Here is a 15098-nt window from a genome sequence, read left to right as displayed (position 1 = left end):
ATCTCACTGCCCTTTAGAGATTCCTTTTTCTTTGTGGAATGGAGTATTAAACAAATGGTATCTTAGGTTCTGAGACCTACTTGCTCTGTTTCCTTTCCCAGTTTTATCTGGGCCTTCCTTTCCCGTTTTCTTTTGGATTCCATACTCAGCCTCTCCTCCTCAGAGGACAGTGCTTAGACTCAGAAGACAGGGTTGGCTGGTTGGCCTTAAGAGTTGCTGCAGCCGAACCACTTCACTTCAAACGGTGCTTGTCGCTGTTGGTGGTGCGTCTCTGCCTAACTGTGCTTTGGGAACTTGGGGGATATTTTGTCACCTAATTTTCCTGTATTTGTTGCTCATGCATTTTGCTAACCTAGTTAGTTGCTTTGTGTATTTTTATTAATGTAGCTGGAGGAAATTCAATAACTGGACAACCTTCATCTTATTGGAATCTTTCCTGTTTCTTAACTGCAATATTTATGAAGTGATTAAACATTTTTTTTCTTGTAAAATATTTCATTTGGACATTGCTCACATCTGCATTTCATAACATATCACCCACACATACTATTCAGAAAAGATTTATCAAATTAGTAACTGTTGGTTCTTTTCATTTTAGTGAATCAATGGAAACAGAAGAAAAAACCGGTAGTGTGCTTGTAGGAAAGACACCAGAAGTGGTAAGTGTGCTTTTTGAAGCTGAGGTTGCTTTTTAACATATATTTCCACAGTATAATGTAAATTATTTTTAAGTGTTACGTACCTGTTTTTATGGAGGTTTATTATTAGGTTTGATACCAAAGTCATTTTATAAAAATGGGTTTCCTATAAAAAGTAAAATTTTAAAGACTGATTCCAGACAGCACCTAACTTAGATAAAATTAAATCTTAAGATTCTTTCCAAAGAATGAAATCTATTCAGAATAACTCTGAATCATCTATCACAGGGAGAGGAAAAGTATGGTCTCTCCTAATGTCAACTTTCCATAGAAGGGGGGCAGTTTAATCGTCTTTGTTTTCTTTAGTGTACATGGTGTACGGAAGCGTTGGCTGCGTATTAGAGCAGCATGTAAATGGAGATAAATTTTTCCTTCATCAGGACTTTAGATTCTGATGCCCACGTGTATGAACTTAAACTGTTCTTCACCTGGATGAATAGTTTTGTTTATGGCCTGGTAATTCATGAGATCACATAGATATGCTGATTAAAGTTTCTTTCAAATTTCTTAGTTAGGATTAGACATTTTCTCACCTGAAGTATAAGCTGGCTTTCTATAAAAGTTTTTCTTACATATTATCAGTGATTAATTATTCTTTTACAGCTTTTTTTATTTTGCATTGAAAGCTAGTTCAGAATGAATTGAGTTCTTTCATCAAGCTGGTATCATATCTCCATAGCATCTAATAAATACATTATATATGAGTTTTCTAGATCCTACTATTAAAATATGAGTGTTATATGTATGAACTATGAATTTCACTGATTTAGGGCTGTTAAAGTTGGTATAGTGAATTTTAGTAATACATGAATTTTCATTCTTTGTTTATTTGTTTTGGCAGAGTCCAGAGCCCAAGGATCAGACTTTGAAAATGATTAAAATTTTAAGTGGTGAAATGGCTATTGAGTTACATCTGCAGTTTTTAATACGAAATAATAACACAGATCTCATGATTCTAAAAAACACAAAGGTAGGAAATTCATCTATAATAGAGGCTTTTTAAAGATATTTCTTTTTTGAATATAAGTACTTATATTTGTTTCTTATTGAATTCTTTGTTGTATTTTATTCCTGATTAAGGAAATAAGTGACTGTAAAAGTAACAATGGGAGAAACTCTTAAACTTGTTGATAAAGAAAGAGAATTAATACTGATTGAGCTCCTGTTTTTGCACTAATCTCTCATTGGGAAACTTAGTGGATTATTTTATTTTCTTTAGCTAACTTTAAATATATATATATATATATTATTGATTATGCTATTACAGCTGTTCCAATTTTTTCCCTTTTACCCCCCTGTGCCTATTACCTCCCTTCCTTCCAGCAGTCCACCACCTCAGTCCATGCCCATGGGTTGTGCATATAAGTTCTTTGGCTTCTCCATTTCCTATATTATTATTATTAACATCCTTCTGTCTGTTTTATACCTACAAATTATGCTTCTTAATCCCTGTACCTTTTCCCACATTCTCCACCTTCCAGCTGATAACCCTTCAATTGATCTCCATATCTATGATTCTGTTCCTGTTTTGGTTGTTTCCTTAGCTTGTTTTTTTTTTTGTCTTCTCTCTCTCTTTTTTTTTTTTAATTTTTTATTTTATAGAGAGAGAAGGGCGGGAGAAAGAGAGGGAGAGAAACATTGATCAACTGCCTCTCACATACCCCCAACTGGGGACCCAGCCTGCAATGAAAGCATGTGCCCTGACTAGGAACCGAACCCATGACCCTTCGGTTCACAGGCTGGCACCCGACCCACTGAGCCACTCCAGCCAGGGCTTAGCTTGTTTTTTTAGATTCAGTTGTTGATAGTTGTATATTCATTGCCGTTTTAATATTCACAGTTTTGATCATCTTTTTATTAAATAAGTCCTTTAACATTTCATGTAATAATGACTTGGTGACAATGAACTACTGTAGGTTTACCTTGTCTGGGAAACATTTTATCTGCCCTTCCATTCTAAATGATAGCTTCACTGGATAGAGTAACCTAGGATGTAGGTCCTTGCCTTTTATGACTTGGAATACTTCTTTCCAACCTCTTCTTGCCTGCAAAGTTACTTTTGAAAAATCAGCTGACAGTCTTATGGGGACTCCTTTGTAGGTAACTCTACTTTTCTCTTGCTGCTTTTAAGATTCTCTCTTTATCTTTAACCTTTGGCATTTTAATTATATGTCTTGGTGTGCTCCTCTTTGGGTCCAACTTGTTTGGGACTCTGTGCTTCCTGGATTTGTATGTCTGTTTCCTTCATCAAATTAAGGAGGTTTTCTTTTATTATTTTTTCAAATAAGTTTTCAATTTCTTGCTCTTCCTCTTCTCATTCTGGCATCCCTATGATTTGGATATTGTTATGTTTGGAGATGTCCCAGAGGATCCTTATACTATCCTTGTTTTTTTCTTTGTTTTGTTTTGTTTTGTTTTGTTCCTTTTTCTTCTTGCTCTTCTGATTGAATGCTTATTTCTTCCTTATGTTCCAAATCGTTGATTTGAATCCTGGCTTCCTCCCCTTCACTGTTGGTCCCCTGTAGATTTTCCTTTATTTTACTTAGTGTAACCTTCATTTCTTCCTTCATGTTGTTTCCATACCCATTGAGTTCTTTGAGCACCCTGATCACCAGTGTTTTGAGCTCTGCATCTGATAGGTTGGTTATCTCCATTTCATTTAGTTCTTTTTCTGGGGTTTTGTTTTGTTCTTTCATTTGGGCCATATTTCTTTGTCTCATCAATTTGGCAGCCTCCCTGTGTTTGTTTCTGTGTATTAAGTAGAGCTGCTTTGACTCCCTATCTTAGCAGAGTGGCCTAGTGTAGAAAAAGCACTTGCGAATTGTGTGGGGCGGAGCCTTAGGTGATCACTAGGGTGGGGCAACCCTCGTCACCACTTAGTGGCTCTGTGAGGGTAGAGGGCTCAGAGGGGATGGTGCTGCTGCCTGGCTTCCTGTTGCCAGTGACTTCACCCACTCGCCGTAAGTGGTGTGGCTGTGGTGCTGGTTCCCAAAGTGGGTGGGTTTGTGAATGTTCTAAGACCCTGTGGGCCCTATAAGTGAAGTTTCCTGAAAATCTGGCAGTTTCTTCCACCACCCCAACTACCACTGGTTTTTATAGCCAGAAGTTATGGGGATTTATCTGTTGGCACAGGAACCCTGGGCTGTGCAGTCTGGCCTGGGGCTGGGATCCCTCCCTCCCGAGGTATCCCTCCTGATTTATATCTACCACACGTGATTGTGACACCACCCATCCCTCCTTCCTCTGCTGCCACTGCTTCTCCACCCATCTCTGCGACTCCAACCCTATCTGTCTGGTTGAATGTGGCTTCTTTAAATCCTTGGTTGTCAGACTTCATACAGTTCAATTTTCTGATGGTTCTGGGTGTTGTTTTGAGATCTAGTTGTAATTCTTTCTGTGGTTGCACGAGGAGACAAAGTGTGTCTGCCTATGCCTCCATCTTGACCAGAAGTCCTTCAGCTAACTTTTTGTTTTAATGTGTATGTAACATTTGGACAAATAGCACAGTCAGTACATTGTATAGTTTGTCTATTTTCCCTCTGAACTGTAAGCTTAAGAACAGAAGTTCTTACCTTGTCGTTGAAACCCTTGTTGGGATGCTGATTACTACAATTATTAACATTAATTTAATTGTTGAACAAGTAATGTATTTGCTTCAAAAAATGTTTGAATATGAAAAGATATATAATATGAAAAATCTTCTTTCCTTCTCCCTTTCTACCCAGTACCCTTTTCCTAAAGTCATTTTTTTAATTCATATACTATTCCATTACTGAACAGTTGTTTGATTAAAGCATGTGTAATAATGCTTCTCCAAACTTTCAAAAAAATTTTACAAATGACAAAAATTACAGAATGACAAAAAAAATTATGACAGAATTACATAATTAGCTCTTACGACAATTGTTTGAAACTAATCTTTATAATATAGTCTTACTAAAAATACCCAGAATTACTTCGATGCCTGTCCGAGGTGCGGTGCCACAGGAGGTTTGCTCAGGCTGCCACAGCTCCCTGGGGACCCCGAGCTTAGAGCAGTGGCAAGGTACACTACTCAGAGACCAAAAACTAGAAATCTGCCGCCTAAATTAACCTGCCCCAAAATCTGACGACCTCAAGTTAAAACCACAGATAAAGCTCTATTTGACTTGCTTGTTTTTAATCTTTATAACGAAATAGCCAAGATCCATTACTTACAGATCAGTTCAGTGTATTCACGTTTCACCACAAAACAAGGACTCTTGTGTGTTCATGGGTGAATGAATACTCAGTGTGTATGAATACTCTGCTAATGATAAAAATCTTTTTGTTTTTGTAAGGATGCAGTACGGAATTCTGTATGTCACACAGCCACCGTTATAGCAAACTCTTTTATGCATTGTGGGACTACCAGCGACCAGTTTCTTAGGTAAATGAACAACTTACGAGGTAAAATAGAATCAGCAGTAATTTGAGATTCATAAAGTGAAATGATGTATATAGTTCAAGGTAAATTTTTAATGCATTTTTTTTAAAAGATTTTATTTATTTATTTTTAGAGAGGGAAGGGAGGGAGAAGGAGAGAGAGAGAGAAACATCAATGTGCGGTTGCTGGGGGCCGTGGCCTGCAACCCAGACATGTGCCCTGACAGGGAATCGAACCTATGATGCTTTGGTTTGCAGCCCGCGCTCAATGCACTGAGCTACACCAGCCAGGGCCCGATTTTTAATGCTTTGATTTTAGTATTTTAAAAAGCTTTATGGAATTTGTTTCAATAGTATTGCTTAATTTTCTTTTCTTACAGAGATAACTTGGAATGGTTGGCCAGAGCCACTAACTGGGCAAAATTTACAGCTACAGCCAGTTTGGGTGTAATTCACAAGGTAATAATATACACTGATCAGTGTAAACACGCATCAGAATAGAGCAATTTTTCTGAAATTAATAAAAAAATAAAAGTTTACTATAATTCATTGACAAGTACATTTTGTTAGAGCAGTCTTGTTATAAGGAAGGATAAAGTAAGATATTAAAGTGCATATCTATGTGTGTTTTTTAAAAATATTTATTTAATTTTTTAGAGAGGGGGAGGGAGAGAAACATCAGTGTGTGGTTGCCTCTCACGTGCCCCCGAATGGGGACCTGGATCGCAACCCAGGCAGGTGCCCTGACTGGGAATGGGACCGGCGATCCTTTGATTCACAGGCCAGCGCTCAACCACTGAGCCACACCAGCCAGGGCATGTGCATTTACTTTTAATAAAAGATAGAAATCCTTTTCCTATGTAAACTAGCTAAGCCATTTCTCAAAGGATGAACTGAAATAAGTTATCCGCATAGTCTAAGATGAATTTGGGGAAATGTTATAAAACAAGGGGAAAAATAAAGCATTTTTTCTAGGCAGGATATGACTGAGTCTCTAAAAGGCTCTTCTCTTGTTCAAGTGGTAGAGTTGTATGAGAGAGCCCCACTTCCTCCTCCTCTTTCAGCAAGTGAGCATGCTGGGGAAGAGCAGTAATCCTAGAAAAGGTTTGGTCTTTTTTTTTTTTTTACTTTCTCTTACTGACACCTTGGTTGTGGCTCTTATTTACAGGGTCATGAGAAGGAAGCATTGCAGTTAATGGCAACATATCTCCCCAAGGACACCTCTCCAGGATCAGCCTATCAGGAAGGTGGAGGTCTCTATGCATTAGGTCTCATTCATGCCAATCATGGTGGTGATATAATTGACTATCTGCTAAACCAGCTTAAGAATGCCAGCAATGATGTAAGTGTTAGAATGGAAAACTACATTTCCATTAGTTAAGAGTTCAGCAAAATATATTTGCCAAATTGTTTTAGCAAATAGAAATTTTGTTATATTTGGGAATTCCCAAAACAGTACTGTTCTCATAGAATTTTTTTCTAAAAGCTAGTTGCCTTTCCTTCCCTTTAAGTTAAAATTATGCTTCTCAACCTTTAAATGTGGTAACAAGCAAAATAAAGTACCTGGTATTTGCAAGACAGATACTGCATTCCCACACTTCATAGTCTTATAATGTTATAAGTGACCTTAGTGATTATTTAGTCTAATCCTACCATCTTACAGGAAACTAAGGTCCAAAGAAATTGCATACACTCTCTTGGTGATCAGAATTCTTGCTTGTTTTGGTCTTTGATAAGTTTTAAAATGTAAACTTTTGGAAAACCTTAAGTAGCCCTGTCTTATTTTAAAGTACCTTGAAATAGGATTTTGGACTTTAATGTTTATGTTAGAGAGGCTCTTTTAGAAAACTTTTAGGAAAGTAGCTGAGTCAGCCACAAAACTTGTCATCCTGCTTCAGTGAAAAGATTGAAGCCAGTAGACACATCTGCCCCAGCTAGCAGACCCTGACCACAGTCCTTATCTACATTTACCCGCACCTTTACCTTGTTCCTCTGGTCGCAGGTAAAAACTTTCCTATCAGACAAAGCTTTTTGGTTACCAGCAACAGAAACCACCTCTAACTTAAAGAGAAGCTGGTGAAACACTTCTCACAAAAGTTAAGAGCCAGGGCAGCTCTAGAGATTTAGATAACAGGCACCAGTGGAATTTTCTCTTCTGGGCCTTATTGTCAGGATGAGTGAACTTGAAGGGTTTGGGTTCTTGGGTCATTCCACTTAAGAAAGATTAGAATTCCAGAGGAGCATCCAGCCTATCTTGGGTCGTAAGCCGACACTTTGGCTAGAGGAAAGTGGACGCTTCTTAAATGCCAGTCCCACCAAGACTAATCAGAGGGGGAGGAGTATTCAAGCAAGACTGGGGTTCTGTCACCAATAAAAGGATACTGTACATTGACAAATGATGTGACCAAGTGTCCTCGTTCAGGTAAAGACAACTGTTGCTCTTGACTCCATTTTCTCCCACTTTACTCACAACCATGTTCCACCTTTTCCTCCTCTTCAGCCTCCCTCTCTGCTGCCTTCCCCCCCACCCCAGAGGACATTCGGGACTCACTTCTCCTAACAAAAGCTGTTCTTGGTACTTGCTTCTTCCTCTTAGCAGTCATTTTTCTCCTCCTCTTACACAAACACATGGAAAGACAGTCATAGAGTCTCTCCACCTTTTTTTCTTTTATTCACTTCTCAGCTCACTATTTTTCAACAGCAAGCACTGCTCTTTATTTTTTAGCATTATTCTTTTGAAACTGAAATTGCTGAGGTTACCACTGGTCTTTTGATGATCAAATGCTTTGATCATTCTAACCAGGCAAAATGTTCTCCATAAAACATACCTCGAAATTAGAATAAAAGCTTAGATTGTAAGTACAAAGTACCAGATCAATGGAGGCCATGCTCTTTCCCTAGATCGTTCGACACGGTGGCAGTCTGGGCCTTGGTTTGGCTGCCATGGGGACCGCACGCCAGGATGTGTATGATTTGCTAAAAACAAACCTTTATCAGGATGATGCTGTGACAGGTAATAAGTGATTCTTTCTAAAGACGACAAATTTTAGGATTACTTAATGTACCTGTAATATTTACTTTCTACCTATAATTCATAGCCTCTTAAAAATCGTAACAGATTTTTCTACTTGAAGAGGGAGTGAATTTTTCCCCATTTGTCAGACTCATAAAAATATATTTTGTGGTATACAGGCTTTTAAAAATGGTATATGATGTGTGTCTCACTGTATAACTGACTTTTTAAACAGACATTTACTAGTGATCTATTTGTGTCGTGGGGCTATCCATGCTGCTTGGTGATAATGTAGAAAAATGTCATAATGACTTCTTTGAAATTAATATAAGATTCTATGGTGTCTTCACTCAAGATGTAAATGGAAAATAGCTGTAAATATATGGATGTACTTGATTATAAAATACCCTCCCTTTTATCAGATGGTTTGAAAAAATGCTACCAGAAGCTTGTTTGGATAGCTAAGGCTAATACGCCACTTCTGATAAGATAGGTTTTATTGAGTTTTCCGACATAGCTCTTATTTTTTAATGTTTTCCTTCTTACTGAATAGGGGAAGCTGCTGGCCTGGCCCTAGGTTTGGTTATGCTGGGCTCTAAAAACGCCCAGGCTATTGAGGACATGGTTGGCTACGCGCAAGAAACTCAACATGAGAAGATCCTGCGTGGCCTTGCCGTTGGCATTGCATTAGTGATGTATGGGAGGATGGAAGAGGCCGATGCTCTCATTGAATCTCTGTGCCGGGATAAGGTGAACTACACGTCACTGGTCCTCTCCTCCCTGCACCCCTTCCCTTCCAGCTCTCTCCGCCACTTGTAGAGCACGCGGTAGCTTCACGGGAGATTCTCTCTGTTCCCCTCAGAGCACGTTTGTTGATAAAACTTTTCACAGGATACGTAAGATATAATAGAATTTAGAAAAGAAAAACACTGAAAGGTGTGAATACAAGTAATTTGAGGATTTTAAATTTAATGCAGACTTCAGATCAGTGGTTTTCAGATAAGGAAACCCAAAAGTGTTTTAGAAATTTACAAGTTGATTTCTTTTGGAATTAGTGTTTTTGGAATGATTTCGTAATCATTTAATAAAATATAATTTACTTGTTTTTCGTCAAAAAATAGTGCCAATCTTATTTGGATGAGGTTTTTTCCATTGTCTTTTGTTTGCTTTTTTAAGTTGTACTGGTTATCATAAGTATTCAGTGGTAATACTGTCCTCTATAATCTGATTTAAAAACTGCTATAATTTACTGATGAAACTACTAATTATTTTGCTCAACTATCAGACCTCTATCTCTCTTCCACTCAGTGTTCAGTGCCCCAGAATTAATTAAACGATAAAACAAAAGCAAATTGGAGTGTAGAATAGACTCAGGTTTCTTTGTTGTTCATTTGGTAAGTGGAAGGTGAGTGCCCCAGTGCAGTCAGTGTCGATCCTGAGTTCGTACTTCCTGAAATGCGTGAGGCAGGACGGGCGTGTGGCACAGAACGTCGGAGATTGCAGGCAGTTAATTCCTCTCATGTTAGTCTTATTTCCTCATTCATTTAGAAAATGTCAACCACAAAAGAGTTCTTTAGTTCTTTTTTTTTTTTTTTTTAATCTAAAATGAACTCTCCCAGTTCATGCAACTATGCCCATTAGTCTGTATAGAAGTTACTGTTTGAAATGAGAAGTTGATGATTGATGTTGAATTTTTTTTCTTAGGACCCAATTCTTCGACGATCTGGAATGTATACTGTAGCCATGGCTTACTGTGGCTCAGGTAACAACAAAGCTATTCGACGCCTGCTACATGTTGCTGTAAGTGCTGTGACCTTTCGTGGGGATAGGGTGGAAGGGAGAATTTGCAGGTGGACCTTAAGTATTTAGGTGAGTGCAGGACCTGCACCACGTGACCACTACCTGTGGTCTCCGGTTCAGATTCTCATTCATAGGCCACAATCAGCCATACGCTAGCACCAGGTTCACTTAGCTTTTATAAGGATGTAGGACAGGATGTCAGTATGAATGAAAGTCCTTAAAGTCACTCAGGTGCAGCTTCGGAAACCCCACTCCAAGGGGCACCCTCATTGTAAGAGACAAGACCACGTGACTGTGTGCGGCCACCCCAGCACTGGGAAGTCTAAGAACAATAGGAACCACTTCTTTTTACAGCCCGTGAAGTTAGCTTTCAGGCACCCCCAAGGGACATGGTGTATTCCAAGAGACACATTACACAGGAAAGCCAATGCCCGTGTTTTCCAAGAGCCTTTTCCACTCAGTCCTCCTAATCCAGATATAGCTGATCAACAATAAATAATGTTGCCTGTAATACAGCGGACATTCCGCATATGTCTTAACTCGGTGTATGTCTGCTCTCAGTGCTGGGAGAAGATAAACCCGACGTCATCTTCCCATGCAGAAAAGGTTTTAAACAATCATTAACTTCTTCCCAGAGATACTCACATCCCACAGTATTTATTAATAACCCTTTATCAGTGCAGAATGTGATACATGCTAAATGTTTGTATTTTGCTTGAACCTTAGGACATAAGTTTTTGGAAATAATGTTGAAGGAACAGATTTTCAGTGTAGCTCACAAAAGCCATAATGTAGCTGAACGAGTCTTTAGAAGTAGTCCTGAAGCTTAATCATCACCAAGTTTTCAAACTTCTAAGCCCTGAAATGAAGAAATTCTCAGATGAGTTTTTCTAAATTAGGGAAGACATTCTAATAAAGGAATAACATTTTAATGAGGTCTAATTTATATTTGAATGATGTGGGCCTCATATGAATTTTCTCTGATAATAAAATGCATGTAACCCCTTAATGTTTTCCTAGGTAAGTGATGTTAATGACGATGTCAGAAGGGCAGCAGTAGAATCACTTGGCTTCATTCTATTCAGGTAATAATCCCTAACTTCCAGTTCTATTTGTATTTCATTTCTTCTAGTCAGTAACTGTTAAAACAGAAACTCAGATATCTGAGGAGTATATCGAGGTCCAAGTGAGGACCATTTAACAGTGAGATTAGTACTGTTCACCCGAAAAAGAAGCAGGTGTGTCTTGGAATTCTGACATGTTTGAGAAATAGTAAAGTGACTTTTTAATTTTTCTTTATTCATGACATTTCTGCTTATTAATTTTAAATCTGAGTAATACCTTTAGTACTCCTCTTGCCGTGTATATTGGTAATTCAGATGTGATGCTATCTCTTATACAGGTTTGTAAAGCTCTTGAAATTTTTTCATGAAAGTAAAGGTAATAGGCTTTGTTTAAATGCAAAAGGGCAAAAAAATTGCAGGTACAAAGATACTATTTTGGACTTGAAGATTTGGAGATGCCCTTGGCAGTAGAATATAGTTGTGATTAAGAGGACACACTCTGAATCTTGTATTGAATCCTGGCTCCGGCACTTATTAGCCAAGTAACTTTGGGCTTTTATATCTTAGCCTCCTAGGGCCTCATATTCCTTGTCTGTGAAATGTGTATATATTAGTACTTACTTGAGAACAGTGTTTTTTGATGATTATTTAACGCCTTTAAGACAGCTCTGGCAATAGTAAGCCCTGTTTAGTTAGGTGTGTGATAGTGATACTTTTAATAGTGTTGGTAGATGCAGCCCTGGCTGGTGTGGCTCAGTGGATTGAGCACCGGCCTGCGAACCAAAGGGTCACTGGCTCAGTTCCCAGTCTGGGCACATGCCTGTGTTGTGGGCCAAGTCCCCAGTAGGGGGTGTGGAAGAGGCATTCACATATTGGTGTTTCTCTCCCTGTCTTTCTCTCTCCCTTTCCTTCTGTCTAAAAATAAATAAATAAAATCTTTTAAAAAATAGTGTTGGTAGATGCAATAGTACTTCCAGTAGTTCTCATTGTCTGCTTAGCTCTGATCTCAAATACTACTTTTTAGTTTTATCTTCAAATATAATAAAGGAAAATTAAAAGTACTTCTCAAGCTCTATTTGGACTATAATTATTCAAGCTAACTGCTTGTTATAGCTTATTTGTGGTGAAATTATACAATAAAATAAGTTTTCAGGGTGCATGTTAGATTAGTCAAGTGTCTCATGTTCTTTTAATCTCTGGAATAGACTTTCTACCTTGAGTTGAGGGGGGTGAACCTTTGTTATAAAGATTATGACATAACTCAACAAATACTTATTGAACATCCGCTGTGGATGATTACAGGGTCTTCTCCATTATATCCCAGATAGGAAGCTATCCAATTACTGCAAGCTATAAAATATTTTCTTCCTATTGTGGATAAAAATGTTGACTAAAACAGCAAAGCGCAGACCCATATGGCATGCTAATTGGTTTCTCCTTATACCAGTCAGTTTTGTTGAATTAGGTTGTTCAACCAAATGCTAACATTCATCCGATTATCCTCTAGCCCCCATTTGTCCAGCTTGTTCACAAAGACACTAGAGAGCCCTCGCTGAATTCTAGGACATGGTGTCACGCAGATCTGCTAGTCTGGTGCCTCAGACACAGAGTATGTGATTAGTTGCTTACTGTTTCTTTGTAAATCAGTAGATGTGTCGAGTGTTCATTGATTCCTTTTCTAAGATCCAACAAAATCTACGTGTGTTAAGCTATTGTACGTTTTTTCCTAAAGACATGCAACAGACTTTTCAAATCCTGTTTCTTGAAAAGATTCTTTGTGAACGTGGGGATATTTTACGTGGGCACTTACGGTCCTTTGTGTACCTTTGCCACTCCCTGTCTTTCCTCAGGTTCGTCAGCAGTGACTCCATAATTACACTGACAAGTTCTGTTTCAGGCAGAAGGTTCATGTAGCTTAGAGACTTGAATTCGTTTAAACAGTCATTCTCTTTCACCTATTTTGCATTTTGATCCATCTTCACATTACTTTCTGATCTAAAAATCATTCTGAGAGAAAAGATGGAAGAAGCAAAGTATAAGTTGAATAGTTTTATTTCCTTCCTGCCATCTCTGATATATCATTCTAGCCAAGCTGTGACCTTTATCTTCCCATATTTTTGCTCTAGAGTTTAGACACAGTTCAAAAACAAAAAGAAATGATTTTATTATTGCCATCTAGAGAGGTTTGGGTTTTTTTAAAAAACATTTATCAGGGAGCTAGATAATTTTAATATGGGAAGTGTATCTTCTAGGTGCACTCTTTAGCAACTGTTGGCTTGTGTAAAGAATCCTACTGATGATAGTCTCTTTGTTTTGTTTCTTGTCAGCTGTTAATTCTCCCTATGAGTGGCTTTATATTTTGTGTCATGTAAATCATTGGCCTAGTGTGCATATTCTGCCACAGAGGAAGTTGATGAGATAATTAAAAACTTTTTCACTTCTTTTTAACGGGACCGGTCTTTGTACTCAAATTAACAAAGTTCATTTTGCCCTTGTAGTTCCTGTAGTTCACACATGTGCTAAATTCCCAGTTTCAGCAGCAGATGTCGCCCAAGAGCTACTTCTGTGCTTTGCTGAGTTCTCCCTAGGATAGTCAGAGCTAGCTCATGAGTTGTTTATGTGCTCCCTATGTGTGTGAGTTTAAGCACATACACAGATTTGGAGGCAATGTAGAGCATGTGGGAAGAAAGTCCTTTTTTCTAGATTGCCTAGGGGTAGACTGTGCCAGTGTGACTGCTGTTTCTAGGATTCAGATTTCTAGAAATAATTATAGATGCCTTCACACACATAAAATACAGTTTGAAATGCTATTAGAGTGATGTCTGGAAACTTAATCTTATAACACTTGGCAAGAATATAAATAGATAGATAGATAGATAGATATTTTTAGGTACAAGTATTCATTAACATATACATATGCCAAATCCATCATATTAGAGACAAGAACCAAAACTGAAAAGAATGGGCTTTTTCATTTCGTTTTGTTTTGTCTTTAGGAACAAATTATTTTGCCTCTTATTTGAAATAGCCAACCCTTAATGCCACTGAAAACTCTTAGACTGGTAGGGACAAAAGCTTTGATGATTTAGGAATTAAATTTGTTAGATATATTCTTTCTGGCAGTTGACATAGAGCCCGTAAGATCTATGTATTAGAACCAGGTTGTAGGAAAGGATTCTGCCATTTGGAAAATACATACCTGGTTTACTTAGGCTGAGCTGCTCAATAGCCAGCATATTTCATGAAGTAATTTTCTTAAACAAGTTGCATGAAGAGGGGCGGTGATAGAATAGTAGGTTGAGGCATAAAAATGGGTCAACCCAAGAAAAAAAGGTGAAGATACAGGCTGTCTTCACTGCAGACCCCCTCTACCTAAAGGTATGAGATTAGCATAAAAATCAAGTAACGAAAGTAAAAAGAATTGTCTGCCATTTATAGAGTGCCCACATGTACTCACCCTCGTAAGAACCCTGTGAACTAGAAATGAGGAAACTGAGGTGCATAGAAATTCACTTTTCTGTAAATTCAATCAGTTAGGTAGTAATTGACACAGAGTGAATTTATTCCCAACATGAAATAATTAGAGGGAAAATTTAAAATTTTTGTGTCTGAAGTTCAACCAAGTCTCTGGTCAAGCTTAGGCAATATGATCTCCGTTTATGAGACCATTAAAGTTTAGGTTCCTGGACTGAGGTTATTTTCTGAGCTCCAGTTATTTTCTGTGATATGCACCTACTGTCCTCCCTACTCCTTCTATCCAGGCAATTTCCTGATCAAAGCAAAGTCATGACTACATGGAATAAACCAGTCTATAAAGGGCAATCTTATCTCCAGATGTGATCTTTATTTTATACACTTATTGTTAGTCCTTTGTTCCTTTATCACTGTTGTTATGCCTTATGCTTTTAAGGCATTAAAGACAAGGATAATGCTTGTTTGTTTTGTTTTATTTCCTTTGTAGCACAGCTTTGCATATAAGTAGGAACTAAACAAATTCTTATGAAGACATTATTTTTTAAGCCTGAAATTTATTGATTTATTTAATTTTATTTCATTTAACTCTCTTAACATTTAACCAGAGTGCTAGATTATTTTAATTTGCAGCTGTACAAAATGATT

The 15098-nt window shown here is 37.9% G+C and overlaps 1 protein-coding gene across 1 annotated transcript in view; it reads left to right on the top strand.

Annotated features, from left to right (window-relative positions):
* Positions 1-15098, top strand: part of PSMD1 (proteasome 26S subunit, non-ATPase 1) — a 94291-nt gene that overhangs the window by 18599 nt on the left and 60594 nt on the right. The window contains exons 8-16 of the mRNA XM_045845697.1: positions 599-659; positions 1540-1668; positions 5018-5106; positions 5483-5561; positions 6271-6444; positions 8004-8115; positions 8669-8865; positions 9820-9915; positions 10936-11000. Of these exons, the coding sequence (XP_045701653.1) occupies positions 599-659; positions 1540-1668; positions 5018-5106; positions 5483-5561; positions 6271-6444; positions 8004-8115; positions 8669-8865; positions 9820-9915; positions 10936-11000 (1002 nt within the window). The remainder of the gene's footprint in view (positions 1-598; positions 660-1539; positions 1669-5017; positions 5107-5482; positions 5562-6270; positions 6445-8003; positions 8116-8668; positions 8866-9819; positions 9916-10935; positions 11001-15098) is intronic.

The sequence above is a fragment of the Phyllostomus hastatus genome, unplaced genomic scaffold, assembly GCF_019186645.2.
Source record: "Phyllostomus hastatus isolate PE091 unplaced genomic scaffold, TTU_PhHast_1.1 phas_contig_477, whole genome shotgun sequence".
In the NCBI taxonomy this organism is placed as follows: Eukaryota; Metazoa; Chordata; class Mammalia; order Chiroptera; family Phyllostomidae; genus Phyllostomus; species Phyllostomus hastatus.
The sequence above is the reverse complement of the archived record's forward strand: the minus strand, read 5'-3'. Positions and strand labels throughout refer to the sequence as shown.